This window comes from Cebus imitator, unplaced genomic scaffold (assembly GCF_001604975.1).
Source record: "Cebus imitator isolate Cc_AM_T3 unplaced genomic scaffold, Cebus_imitator-1.0 Scaffold527, whole genome shotgun sequence".
Taxonomy (NCBI): Eukaryota; Metazoa; Chordata; class Mammalia; order Primates; family Cebidae; genus Cebus; species Cebus imitator.
This window is the reverse complement of record NW_016107842.1, coordinates 705,972-720,716: the sequence shown is the minus strand read 5'-3', so window position 1 is coordinate 720,716 and position 14,745 is coordinate 705,972. Positions and strand designations below refer to the sequence as shown.

At 38.0% G+C, this 14,745-nt stretch overlaps 1 protein-coding gene across 2 annotated transcripts in view; it reads right to left on the bottom strand.

The window, feature by feature from the left end:
• Positions 1-765: 765 nt before the first annotated feature.
• Positions 766-14,745, bottom strand: part of PRDX4 (peroxiredoxin 4) — a 19,154-nt gene continuing 5,174 nt past the window's right edge. The window contains exons 2-8 of one of the 2 annotated variants that reach the window (XM_017514573.2): positions 14,270-14,387; positions 11,141-11,257; positions 7,230-7,352; positions 4,633-4,763; positions 3,448-3,482; positions 1,115-1,165; positions 777-875 (exon numbers count right to left, since the gene is read on the bottom strand). In XM_017514573.2, the coding sequence (XP_017370062.1) occupies positions 1,115-1,165; positions 3,448-3,482; positions 4,633-4,763; positions 7,230-7,352; positions 11,141-11,257; positions 14,270-14,387 (575 nt within the window). In that variant the 3' untranslated portion in view covers positions 777-875. Of the gene's footprint in view, positions 876-1,114; positions 1,166-3,447; positions 3,483-4,632; positions 4,764-7,229; positions 7,353-11,140; positions 11,258-14,269; positions 14,388-14,745 lie in introns of both variants that reach the window. The other variant, XM_017514572.2, reaches the window with a different exon arrangement.

Below are 14,745 nucleotides of genomic sequence, written 5' to 3'. Positions count from 1 at the left end.
AAAAAAAAGAAGGTGCTGGTGCATGCCTGTAGTCCCAGCGATTTGGGAGACTGAGGCGGGAGGATCGCACCTGACCTCAGGTAATCCAGCTGCTTCAGCCTCCCAAAGCGCTGGGATTTACAGGCCTGAGCCACCATGTCCGCCCAGTTATATGTATTTAAGGATTTAAATTTTGTCAAACTAAATATAAATATGTAACTTTTTACTTATAAATTTGGTACAAGTTGAAAATGTAAATTTAGAGATGGGTGGGGGGAGGTTTTCTGTTATTACAGAGCAGTGGGCCATGGGGTCAGCTGTTCCTATTACCATGGAAGGTGAGTGTGCTCACAACCTGTTCTTTACCACTACCCTTAAAGGTATGGAGAGGGTGAGCCACAGTGGAGTGTTAAGAGTTCAGAAACAAGAATTAGCCTGCCTGGGTGCAAGGTCGGATTTTGCCTTTGCTAACTAGCTATGTGACTTGGGGTAAGTAATTTACCTGCACTTCAGTTTCCTCATCTATAAAGAAAGATCTCATTGAGTTGCTGTGAGTGTTAAATAATGCCCCTAACCTGCTTAGCACAGTGCCTGGCGCACGGCCGGGACTCTGCAAATGTCATTATTGCTGTTACTCAGTTTGATTCAATCTCACATTTCTTCCTTTGCAAAGACAGAGAAGAAATGCCTGCCTTTTGGCATCAGTGTCTAACTTGAACACTAAGTATCTTTGGACTCTGACGTGGATTTTTACATTCTCCAAGAAATTACTACTGCAGCACAATGTGGTAATACAACCGTGAACTTTATTGAGATCTTTCAAGCACCATAACTTGAAGTATGTTTCAATTCAGTTTATCGAAATACTTCAGCTTTCCAGCTGGATCTGGGATTATCTGTTAAAAAACAAAACAAAAAAGGCAATTATTCATTTTAAAGCCAAAGTACCTCATTAGTAGTCTGACATTAGTTGCCCATGTCTTGATTAAAGATTTTTGTATATCAGATTGTATATTTAGAGAAAAAAATGGGATTTGTCCTACCTACTAATTTCAGCTATTCCAAAAGACAAATATTTTCATTTATTTTTTTTAAGAATAAATTAACATCTGTATTCAAGCGCCCCAAAACTTACTTATAGCTCTTCTCTTGGCCACCAGGCTTTCATGGCATCTTCAGGTTTGATCTAATTAAGTCAAACACATTGAGAGAGCATGGCTACAGATGTTAATGTACTTTTAAAATCATTTGCTGATAAAATGATAGTATGCCACAATTATCTGTAAAGCGGGCAGGTATTCACTAAGGGCTTACTAAAGTTTAGAATACAACTTTTAAATCTCAAGCTGCAAAGTAAACCCCCCAAACTCGAATACATCAAGCACTACTGTCAATAGTTAATGAATAAATACTGTTGTGCTCCCTCCAAGAGCACTACAGCCTTAGAAACCTGTCACACTTAAAAAAAAATTTCCAATGTAATTTGACCTCATATTAACTATGTTACCTGCTAGTTATAGGTAAAGTATGTCTATCTTTATATATATAAAAACAACTTGGGACCAATTTGACACATAACTTTTAAAATAACATAAAAAAAAGAAAACTTATTGTAACATTTGTAATTCACTGATTCTGAATCAATTTCTGATGGGTGTGCAAAACAGCTTTGCCTTTGAGGTTACAGTTAATGTTACAATAGCAAACTTACTCATCCATATGTTGATCTGATGGATCTCAAAAGGGGATTTGTAATTATACATTAAAGGTACTTTGAGGCCAGGCACAGTGGCTCATGCCTGTAACCCCAGCACTTTGGGAGGCTGAGGTGGGCAGATCACGAGGTCAGGAGTTTGAGACCAGCCTGACCAACACAGTGAAACCTGGTCTCTACTAAAAATACAAAAATTAGCCAGGTGTGGTTGGGCACGCCTGTAATCCCAGCTACTTGGGTGCCTGATGCTGGAGAATCGTTGAAGCTGGGAGGCGCAGGTTGTAGTAAGCCAAGATTGGGCCACTGCACTCCAGCTTGCGCGACAGAGTGAGACTCCATCTCATAAAAATAAAAAAGTTGGTTGGAGGACGTCTAGGGTGGGGATAAAGTGGGAAGTAAAGACTTCTAAGATGCCATTTGAGTTGAAAGGTGAGCAAAGGGAGGGAACCAGTTATGCAGATGGAGTAGAGAAAGAACAGCAGGGGCAAAGGCCCTGGGGCAGGAGTCAGCTTAGCATGTTCAAGGACCAGAAAGGGGCACTCCTGAGGTTACAGTGCAGGTTTCTACCAGTGGTTCTCTATGGCTAATGGGACTTTTCTTTGGTTTACTAAGGAAGAAAGTCTTAGGCGTCTGTATTTTTCTTTTACCCAAAGGTAATGATTTTTTCCTCTGATGCTCTAGTATCTTCCAATTTCCCAACCGCAGTTTGTGTAAAACTCCTGATTTTTAGAAGATAAACATGTTCTTCCTAAAAAGGTTCAAGCAAGTTTCTAAATTGTATTTTGGCAGGAGACTACTTTAGGGATTATCTATAAATTACACAGCCTCCTGGCTGGGCACAGTGGCTCACGCCTGTAATTCCAGCAGTCTGGGAGGCTAAGGAGGGTGGATCACTTGAGCCCAGGAATTTGAGACCAGCCTGGACAACATGGTGAAACCCTGTCTCTAATAAAAAATATAAAAATTTGGCCGGGCGTGGTGGCTCAAGCTTGTAATCCCAGCACTTTGGGAGGCCGAGGCGGGTGGATCACGAGGTCAAGAGATCGAGACCATCCTGGTCAACATGGTGAAACCCCGTCTCTACTAAAAATACAAAAAATTAGCTGGGCATGGTGGCGCGTGCCTGTAATCCCAGCTACTCAGGAGGCTGAGGCAGGAGAATTGCCTGAGCCCAGGAGGCGGAGGTTGCGGTGAGCCGAGATCGCGCCATTGCACTCCAGCCTGGGTAACATGAGTGAAACTCCGTCTCAAAAAAAAAAAAAAAAAAAGCCTCCTAAATGAAAGAATATACCTGTTTCAATGTTTCAATCTTTTCTTTCTTCATGACAAGGAGATAATCCTTATCTTCAGTAATGACCTAGATTTTCTCAAAAGCTTTTTATTATCCATAGAAAGGTTCTGCTTGTTGACTGTTTTCTCTGTCCACAATACAGGAAGAAATTCGATACATGACCTATAAGACCTCTGAATTATTCTACCAAGTTTCCACTCTGCTCTTCTTTTTTTTTTTTTTTTTGAATGTATATTTCACAGTATATTTGGCTTTACTATTCGCAGCATCACGCCCCACATTCTACTTTGTCCAGTTTCAGCTACTCTTCCTACAGGCCAAAGAATGTCTGTACTCTGTGATTTCTGCTTAGCAATGTTTACTTATCAAGACAGTTCTAGTAACGAGGAAAGATTATTCTAAGGTTAGCATTGTTTTTTTTGACTCTAGCCATCACCTCAATGAAAAAAAAAAATACACTTACTGTTTCACTACCAGGTTTCCAGCCAGCAGGGCAGACTAAAAGGAACAAAAATAGGCAAAGGCAGTTTAAAAACAAAATTCGGTTACCTTCAGCAACTCCTGACTTTTTCTGTTTCCATATGAAACTGAAGTTAACACAATATACTAATAAGAACACTTCTAGACCACTGAGCACATGACTTCTATTAGCCTGCCTGTTCGTACCAAGGAATTTTAGTCATGGAGCTTATCAGCAGGCAGCTATTTTCATTTTTACTGATTATGTTTAGTTACATTTAAACTATGAGAAAACAAACTGATTGCCAGTTTGTTTTAGTGGGAAAGTTTGTTTTAATATAGTTAGAAAGTTTGGGAATCTGGTGAGCTGAAAGGCCTAGGCATGGCAAAAATTCCTCCAAATTTACATAAACTTCCAGTAAGCTTGTTTGCCACGTATCCTGCAGTATTTTGTACTGATGACATGATTCACTGTTTGTCAAAAGAGATTCACTGTTTGTCAAATGCATCCTGACTCAGTGACTCAGTGGCATTTTTAAAAGAAATATATAATATGTTCTATTTTGGCAAAATGATGAAGTTGTAGATTACAAGTGTGATACTGAATAAGCCCAGGGATTACATTATTATACTTCATCTGAACTGAAAGGCAGAGAAATGATCAAGGATTACATTATTTTAAAAGTTGAATTCAATAATGCAAACAGGCAAATAAAACCTACATCACTAAATGTTGCCAGATTGACACACTGTAAGCTTGCAGAAATGTAATTTTAAATATTGTAATAGCAGAAACTTTTCTGAGTTTCTCCAAAAGGACTATGCAAATAATGAATATTTTTGCATCTTATTTAGTAAGCAGAATATATTAGTTACATATACATATTTGATTTTTAGTAGAGGTGAGGTTTCACTGTGTTGCCCAGGCTGGTCTTGAATTCCTTAGCTTAAGCGATCCTCCCACCTTGGCCTCCCAAAATGCAGGGATTTCAGGCGTGAGCCACCATGCCTGGCCTGGTATTTTGTTAAAGCACTTTAAATTATAATTTGGTCTGCTAAAAAAATCTTCTAATAATTTGTAAACAATCAGAAAACTTTGGAAATATCCAGATTACTTTTATGATAAAAAACCAAACTAATGATGCTATCCTTCAAAGTAAAAAATTGAAAGGTTAGCAGGGAGGAGTACCTTCTCCATGTTTGTCAGTGTACTGGAATGCTTGAACCAAACGTAGTGTCTCATCCACTGATCTACCCACAGGAAGATCATTCAGAGTAATTTGTCTTAGGATTCCTTTGTCATCAATAATGAAGAGACCTCTGTAAAACAGAATGATAGAGGTGAGGCCATTTCTTCTCAGTTACGTATTAATGTAAATTCCATTCCTATACCATCCACACAGAAGGATGCTATACAGAACAAACACCACACTACCTACCTACTCTATTGTTATACACACATGCTCACACACACGTGTGCATGCCATGTTCGGACATCACTCCCCCAATTGACTGTGTAATTTGGAATTATCACTGTAAAACTGCAGCTTTAAAAATTTGTTTTTGGCTAAGAAATGTATCATGTATTTATAGTTGTTGAAGATTATCTGACTTTTAAAAACTATGTGCATGTGTTATTTTGAAAAATAAAAAATAATTTATTTGAGACGGGATCGCACTCTGTTGCTCAGGCTGAAGTGTAGTGGCATGATCTCAGCTCACTGCAGCCTCAACCTCCTGGGCTCAAGTGATCCTCCCACCACAGCCTCCTGAGTAGCTGGGACTACAGGTGTGTGCCACCACGTCCAGCTAAGTTTTGTATTTTTTTGTAGAAACAGGGTTTTGCCATGTTGCCCAGGCTAGTCTCAAACTCCTGGACTCAAGCAATCCGCGTGCTTTGGCCTCCCAAAGTGCTGGTATTACAGGTGTGAGCCACTGTGCCCAACCTTAAAAAATAAACTACTGGCACAAATCAAGCAATATAGCTAACATTAGATAATTTTACTTGGTTAATGTTCAAATGATTCCACATTTTAAAACTGCCTTGGTCTTTTAGGGGGCATATTTACGCTTGGGAATTGAGTTAGTAACAACCTTTATGAAAGCCGAAGACAATAAAGACTTAGCAAGTACAAAAGAAGGAAAACTATCAGTAGCAATACATGATACAATACAATGAACCTTGAGAACATTATGCTGTGTGAAAGAGGCTAGTCATAAAAGCACATATTATAGGATTCCATTTACATGAAATGTCCAGAATAGGCAACCATAGAGACATAAAGCAGATCTGTGGTTGCCTAAAGCTGGGGGAAGTGGGTTAGGGGAAACAGAGTGATTGCTAACGGGTATGGGGTTTTTTGGAGTATGAAACATTCTAAAATTGTGGTGATGGTTGCACGACTCTGTGAATACAGAAAAACCACTGAAATGTATTCTTTATTTTTAATTATTTTTTTAGGGACAGGGCCTCACTCTTGTCACCCAGATTAGAGTGCAGTGGTGTGATCACAGCTCATTGTAACCTTGAACTCCCAGGCTCTAGTGATCTTCTTATCTCAGCCTCTTGAGTAGGCTGGGAATACAGGAATGTGCCACCACAATGGGCTAATTTAACAAACAAAATTTATTATTTTTTTTTTGTAGAAGACAAGGGTCTTGTTATGTACCCAGGCTAGTCTCAAACTCCTGGGCTCAAGAGATCCTCCCACCTAGGTCTCCCAAAGTGCTGGGATTACAGGCGTGAACCACCGAGCCTAGCTGAATTGTATTTTTTAAGTGGGTATTGTATTGTAAGTGAATTATATTCCAGTAAAGTTGTTATAAAAAAACACAGGACTATAAAATACTGACACTTTCACAGAAAACACTTAAGAAAAATTATTGGCATTAAAAAGCAAATCAGTAATACAGCCAAATTACAACTGTTTCACGCTAGAACTGCCCCCTTTTCAAAGAATTCTATCAATGTTTGTTAGCCCAAGTAACCCAGTGAGAGCGTCTAGGTAAAATATTTCCTTAATTTTTCCTACTCCAAAGACACAAGTTTGCTAAGTAGTATGACATTTGTATTTAGAAAAAAAACATTACTGGAGTCAATTTGGAAAATAGGAAAAAGAAATGGACAAGGAATTGGGGGACCTGTATTTATGTCTGGGCTCTGCAATTAAGTAATTATATAACTTTGGCTAAGATCATGGAACTCTATAAATCTGTCTCTTTTATCTGTAAAATGACAGGATTGGTCAAAGACCTCTAAATAATCTTCCACCTCTAACAGTCTATGATGCTAACGTAGTTTAAGTAGGGCTAATATAAACTAACATAGTTTAAGTTTAGTAGTTTATTTTAAAGAGTGTCTACAAGATTTTAAAAATAGAACAAAGTAATATATTTTTTTCACTCTGTTGCCCAGGCTGGAGTGCAGTGGCATGATCTGGGCTCACTGAAACCTCCGCCTCCTGGGTTCAAGCAATTCTCCGACCTCAGCCTCCCAAGTAGCTGGGACTACAGGTGTACGCCACTATGCCCGGGTAATTTTTGTATTTTTTGGTAGAAACAGGGTTTCACCATGTTGGCAAAACTGGTCTCGAACTCCTGACCTTAAGTAATCCACCCACCTTGGCCTCCCAAAGTGCCGGGATGATAGGCTTGAGCCACTGTGTCCGGCCTCAAAATAATATTTCTTGATCAAAATTTGTTCTTCTATTTCACAAGTAACATCTATTTCAAGGAGGATTATAAACACACTTGGATTTGTCATAATGTAAAAACACTGAAAGGTACCTAAGAGTGTGGCCTGAGTCCTCTAGGTATACGCCATAGTCCTTTGAGATCTGATGGGTCAAATCTGAAAGAAGTGGAATCCTTATTGGCCCAAGTCCTCCTTGTCTTCGAGGGGTATTAATCCTGTAACAAACAGAACACTTACCTCTCAGAGCTAAGTAAACGGCATATATTAAAACAGCACTCTTTCTCTGTACATGCACATGCACACACTTGAACAAAAGACACTCTTTCTCTAACAAAAATAGGCTAATATACTTTCTATTTTCTTGCTTTTCCCATTTAACATATTCATATCCTTTATATACATAACACATTTTTATTTTTTTGGGATAAGGTCTTGCTCTATCTCTCAGGCTGGATGGCAGTGGCGTGATTGTAGCTCAGTGTAGCCTAGAACTTCTAGGCTCAAGTGATCCTCCTGCTTCAGCCTCCTGGGAAGCTGGAACTACAGGTGCACACCATCACACCTGGCTAACATTTTAAACTTTTTTTTTTTTTTTTTAAATAGAGATAAGGTGTAGCTTTGTTACCCAGGCTGGTCTTGAACTCCTGGCTTCAAGCAATCTTCCTGCTTCAGCCTCCTAAAAAGTGCTAGGATCACAGGCGTGAGCCACTGTGCTCAGCCTACAACACATTTTTTTTTTTTTTTTTTTTTTTTTGAGATGGAGTCTTGGTCTGTTGCCCAGGCTGGAGTGCAGTGGAATGATCTCAGCTCACTGCATACAACCTCTGCCTCCTGGGTTCAAGTGATTCTTCTGCCTCAGCCTTGAAAGTAGCTGGGATTATGGGCATGTGCCACCAAACCTGGCTAATTTTTGTGTTTTTAGTAAAGACAGGGTTTCACCATGTTGGGCAGGCTGGTCTCGAACTCCTGGTGATCCACGCCTCCTCAGCCTCCCAAAGTGCTGGGATTACAGGCGTGAGCCACCATGCCCGGCCTACAACACATTTTTAATGTATGGATACACAGATACTCCTCGACTTATGATGGGGTATGTCTTGATAAACACATTAAGTTGAAAGTATTGTTAGCTAAAAATGCATTTACTATCTCATAAACCCACCGTAAAGTTGAAAAATTTTAAGTCGAACCATCATAAGTGGGGACCATCTGTACTATATCTTACTAATCTCCACGATGGAGATTTAACCCCATTTACCTTTTTTTTTTTTTTTGCTTTATAAACACTGCTGAAACAATCTTGTATTCTTACTTTTGTACACTTGTCTAATTAATTTCTGAAAGTGAAACTGAGAGATCAAAAGATACATAGTATCATAAGCATAACCTTAGTAGTGTGATAAGACAAAGCCTTGAAGAGATAGGCAGGATACAAATGGATGACATTTTAATATTCTGAGAGATAAAGAAATGCAAAGTCCACTTGAAGCAGTGAAGGAAGTTACTTATAATATCAGATGCATCAGTCTTCAGATTTCAGTACAGGCTAAGTATCCCTTATCGGAAGTGCTTGGGACCAGAAGTGTTTTGGATTTAGGATTTTTTCTGATTGTGGTATATCTGCATACTTACTGGTTGAACATCCCTAATCTGAACTCTGAAATGCTTCACTGAACATTTCCTTTGAGCTTCACGTCAGCATTCAAAAAATTCCGACTTTTGGAACACTGCAGCTTTCAGATTAGGGATGCTCAATCTGTATCCTGTAACTTGAAACCAGGAGACATGGGCTGATGCCCTAACAGGAGGGTACTGACACAGCAGCTAGGAAACAAACTAACATTGCTTCAGGTATCTGTAGCCCCAGTTCTGACACCCAAGTAGAAATCTCTGGTTGATGGGAAACCTATCCAGATGAAAATATATCCCCAAATTTCCTTGGGAAAGAAATCCCAAATTTTTTGGGATGGCATAACTTTTTCCTTAGTGATTATGCATTTTGATCCTTGGAAGATTTAGAATTACTACATAGAAGTGATGAAGCACAGCCTGGCAACATGGCAAGACTCCATCTCTACAAAAATATAAATAAAATAGTCAGGCATGGTGGTGCAAGTTTGCAGTCCCAGCTATTTGGGGAGGCAGAAGGATTGTTGGAGCCCAGGAGTTAAAGGTTGCAGGGAGCTGGGATTGATTGTGCTACTGCACTCCAGCCTGGGCAACACAGTTAAGACCCCCGTCTCTTTTTTTTTTTAAAAAAGGAAATAATAAAGCAAATTAAGCCATATTTTATTTTATTTTATTTTTTTGAGACAGGATCTCACTCTGTTGCCCAGGCTGGAGTGCAGTGGTATGCTCTTGGCTTACTGCAGTCTCAACTACCTAGGCTCAAGTGATTCTCCCATCTGAGGCTCCTGAGTAGCTGGGACCATAGGCATGCGCTACCACACCTGGTTAATTTTTTAAATTTTTGGTATAGATGGGGTTCTCACTATTTTGCCCAGGCTGGTCTTCAACTCCTGGGTTGAAGTGATTCTCCTGCTTTGACCTCTCAAAGTGCTGGGATTATAGGTGTGAGCCACTGTGCCAGGCTACCTTTTTTTTTTTGGAGACAGAGTCTCACTCTGTCGCCAGGCACCAGACTGGAGTGCAGTGGCAAAATTTCGGCTCACTGCAAACTCCGCCTCCTGGGTTCAAGCAATTCTCCTGCCTCAGCCTCCCGAGTAGCTGCACTACAGATGCACGCCACCACGCCCAGTTAATTTTTGTATTTTTAGTAGAGACGGGGTTTCACCATGTTGGCCTGGATGGTCTCCATCTCTTGACCTCGTGATCTGCCCGCCTCGGCCTCTCAGAGTTCTGGGATTACAGGCTTAAGCCACTGCGCCGGGCCAATATTTTTATATTAACAAATAATCAGTACACATTTATATACTAAGTTATTGTTTATTCTTTTTTGTCCCCAAATATGCCATACATATTGTTTGCATAAGTTATTTATAATGTTTAAGAGAATTTGGCACATTAGTACTGTAGTATTTGGGAAGGTTTGTCTGAAAATTGAGATACTTAAGGAATTCAAATATATTAAATATATAACTGCATTTAAAAATACTTAGGAGAATTAATTTCTTAAGGAAATTAATTAAATTGTAGCTCCCCAACCAATGAAAATTTGTTATATACACATACACACGATTATAAATAAAAAAACTTGTTTTAAATTTGTAACTTTCATAAATTGAACATTATGTTTTAAAACCAAAATAATTCCGACTAGTCTTTATTGTGTACAAAGTTTTCTGCACAAGACTGTGGACACTATTAAAAACTCACATTAACATAAATTTCCAATTTTGAGACATGTTGCCCAACTGCTCTCCAGAAATGCTAAACAGCTGTGTGTGAGTACCATTTCTTCAATTTTTTCCACAGTGGATAAATTTTTTCAATCTTTTTAATCTTGGCCAACAAGACAGGGAAAATTGGCATCTCCTGTCATTTTAATTTGCAATTCTTTACAACAAATTTAGGTAGACCCTCTTTTAATGATTAATAAATTTGTAAAAATTTCTTTTTAAATTAAAAAAATTATTGTTTCTTGAAAATCGTAAAAGCTGAGTTTGAATATATAACTATGTAACAGAGAAATGGCATATTCTAAAGATTTTTTTCCTCCAGATTATGGTAACCCAATTTATCATAATAAAGTAATCATATAATTCAGTGATTTTTGCTACGGAAATCACATCTATTGCATTTAACTTTTCCCCTAATTTTAGAATAAAATCCTTAAGCATTTTTACTACAGCAGCTGATTATATTACTCTTCTTTTTTTTTTTTAAACCTGGAAAACATGTAGGTACATGTATTACTCTTAGATAAATCTATTCCTGAGTTGTATGATAAATGACTATATTATTATATCATATCAAGAGTTATCTGCCCATACTTTAAGAGTAAATCCATTCTTTTTTTCTACAATTGTAAGTGTAAGATACTGACCAGGCCAAATGGGTAAACTGTGAATCAACAGAGCACGCTACCACTTCAGTATTTATAGCTCTGAATTCTTCAAGTCTATCACCAAAAGCAATAATTTCAGTTGGACACACAAATGTGCTGAAAGATAAAAAAAAAAAAAAAAAAAATCAGTATTCTCCAAATAAGCACATACCTAAACTCTCAAACAACAATTTTTACAAATACCTTTAGTAATAAAAATACACATTAAGAACAATTTTATATATGAACCTTTTCAAAATGTAGTCTTAAAGACTGTCATTTGATCAAATATTCAATAACAAAACATATTACAGAGTTCCCAACTACATCTCAATAAACTTTCTTATTACAACTCAATAGATCAGTAGTCAACCAATGTTCCCTCCTCCCTTATAGCAGTAGCCAACCCCCATTTTATTAGCTGTTATTTAATAATGCCTTTTGTGTACATAGTACTTTATAGCTTTCAAAGGATCTGTACAAATTTTGCATCATTTTACTGTTGTTTTTGATATTCCTACACCAACCCTATGAGCTGGATGCATCTATCCGTATTCTGGAGAGAAGGCACTGTTTTCTAGTACTCCCCCTCCTTTCTTGATAAGGTTCTCTTCTACCTTGTCTAGCAGTCCTGTGCAGCCAGGGATTTTATGCCTTAATACCCTCATGTTGTCAGAAGGCCATGTTTAGAGAATACTAGAGTGGTATTTTTCAAACCATGGTAGGGACTCCTTAAATCAACTGAGTTCTAAACATTTTTAAAAAGTGAAATCGAATAGAAAATATGAGACTATATCATACATGGTAAATTATGAAACATGTTTGTATATACAAATACATATATGTATTTGTATTCAACAGTGATATTCAAAATATTTAACAATCTTAACTCAAAGCTGGCTTTAGTTCTGGAGGTTTCTGAAAGGCACCAGGCAGGAGGACTAACTTGTTGGGGAGGGAAGGGAAGTGGCTATTTACCACATGATATGAGGGTATTTTAGTATTTCAAGGGGCATGGCTGCGTTGGTGCATAAAGACTGAATGTTACTGTATATACATATATGCCCGTGTACTGGCTAGTAATAAAAAATGTATTTCCTACTGTGAGACATGGTCAAGAAAGTTTGAAAAGCATAGACTTAGTTTTAGGGGGCAGATTCCTACCAGAGCCCAATACAGGATTTTAACATGTTTTATTTTAGTCATGGGCAAGTAGACAGTTCTAATCTAGGATGATGTCCCTGGAGACCTGGGCTATACTATGTATTTTTAATAGTTTCTAAAGGGTAGGAATAGTCAGCCTCAGCCTTCCTTTTTTTTTGTTTTTTTTTCCAGTGGCAGGGTCTTACTCTGTCATCCAGGCTGGAGTGCAGTGGTGTGTGATCTTGGCTTAATGCAACCTCCGCCTGCCGGGTTCAAGCAATTCTCCTGCCTCAGCCTCCCGAGTAGCTGAGATTACAGGCACCCACCACCACACCTGGCTTAATTTTTTTGTATTTTCAGTGGAGATGGGGTTTCACCATATTGGCCAGGCTGGTCTGGAACTCCTGACCTCAGGTGATCCGCCCATCTTGGTCTCCCAAAGTGCTGGGATTACAGGAGTGAGCCACTGCACCCAGCCTCTGTCTACCTTCTTATTATTTCAAGGAATGCTACCTAGAGACACATTTGACCAACTTCTTAGTGAAAAAGTTTTGGCAGGAAACTGAAGGGTTATGTTTGTAACTTTCCTCCTTGTAGACTGTGGCAAATGCCCCAGGATTTTTCCTTCTGTAACCAGGCCCAGTCCAGCATTACATGAAAACAGGAAGAAGCTATCTTAGCTCCTTATCCCAGAAGACCATTGCTAACACCATACTCCAATTAACTATCTCTTGCCCATTATGGAGCTTGGAATAACAATGGAGAAAGAGAACATATTTTTCTGCTACATTAGACTATTACATTAGTCTATTACATTAACATATTTTTCTGCTACATTAGACTAATGTAGCAGAAAATTTTTTATATCTATTGAAATTTCGACTTCTGCTTTCTATTAGAAATTAAGCTATACTTAAAAAAATCAAGTCACAGTATGAGTTGATTAGAAAGAAACAAGTTCTTACTAAAAGATTATATATTATGCAGACTCATAACTTTAGTCTCAATGTAATAATTTTCATGAGAATTCTTCCTATTTGGCTTAGAGCGGGGGTTGGCAAAGCGGTCAATAGGCCATATCCATCAGAAAAAGTCTGTTAATCCCTGGCCTCGAAACAACCTATAGAAATGAGCTTAAGTACACCCTCCCTACAAGTTTAAATTTGATCTATGCAGTTCTAGATTAGTCCTAATGGAAAAAGGCACAGTGGCAAAGATAAGAGGAGGAACCTTTTAGTTACTTTTTGTAACCAAAAAGTAAGTTCCAAGGGAAGAAAAGATAAGAATGGACATAACTCTTTTTGGTCTCTCTTCACTTTCATGAGTTTTGAAAAACACTCAAAATAGTGTTTTGCAAAATAAAATTAAATCCTCAGTGTGAACAAAGCTGTAAGAGCATTTACTTTGAGTCAACTTTCTGACCATATACAAAAATGCTCACTGTTACAGAGTTAAAGACAAGAAACCCCATAATAACCATAACATATTAACAGGTTATTCCTTATTCCTTAAGCAGTATAGAACATTTTCAACAAAATGTTCAAATCTCAGGAAAGCAATAGAAGCAGCAAAGAATAAAAATGGAAAAACCATCGTTACATGGTCTCACTAGAGAAAATGGCTTAATTGATTTTCTAATTAACAGAGATACATTAAAAAGAATTATGGCATAAGTCTTGCTATTAAATGCTTTCTAAAATATTATCAGTCCATTTTCTTGCCTTATTAGTTATAGCTTAATAAATATATTGTAGCTTTCCTCTACTTATTCTATTACCAAAACATAATCATGTAGATATAAGTATTGAGGTCAGTGTGTTATGACTCTGAAATATATGGTAGATGTTACCTTTTTAAATACATTTCTTTACTTCAGCTTGCCTTTTTAAAAACCAAGAGCTGAACAAAATAATTTGTTTGATATTCCTGAAAAATAATTGATAAAGACTGAGATTTTACTAGCTGCAGTTTACATGTATTACTTACAAATCAAGTGGGTAGAAGAAAAAAACCAAGTATTTCCCACGATAATCAGTTAACTTCAGCTCCTTAAATTCTCCATCGATCACAGCTGTTCCTTCCCAGTAGGGTGCTGGCTTGGAAACTAAGAAGGAAAAATACATGATGTTCTGTAACACTGAGAAAGTTGGAATGGCAGAAGGACATCTTTAGAAAATTACTAAAAATCAGGGCTACCTTTAGATCTCTTTGGCAGTCTGGTGAAGCTTACAGACTTTTTATTTTTTTTCAAGATGGGGTTTCACCACATTGGTCAGGCTGGTCTGAAACTCCTAACCTCAGGTGATCCGCCTGCCTCAGCCTCCCAAAGTGCTGGGATTACAGGCGTGAGCCACCACGCCTGGCTAGACTTCTTAAAAGAGTGTTATTGAATGCAAAAAGGAAAATACATATAATTACAAAAGAAACCAACTATATATATATATATTTTTTTTTTTTTTTTT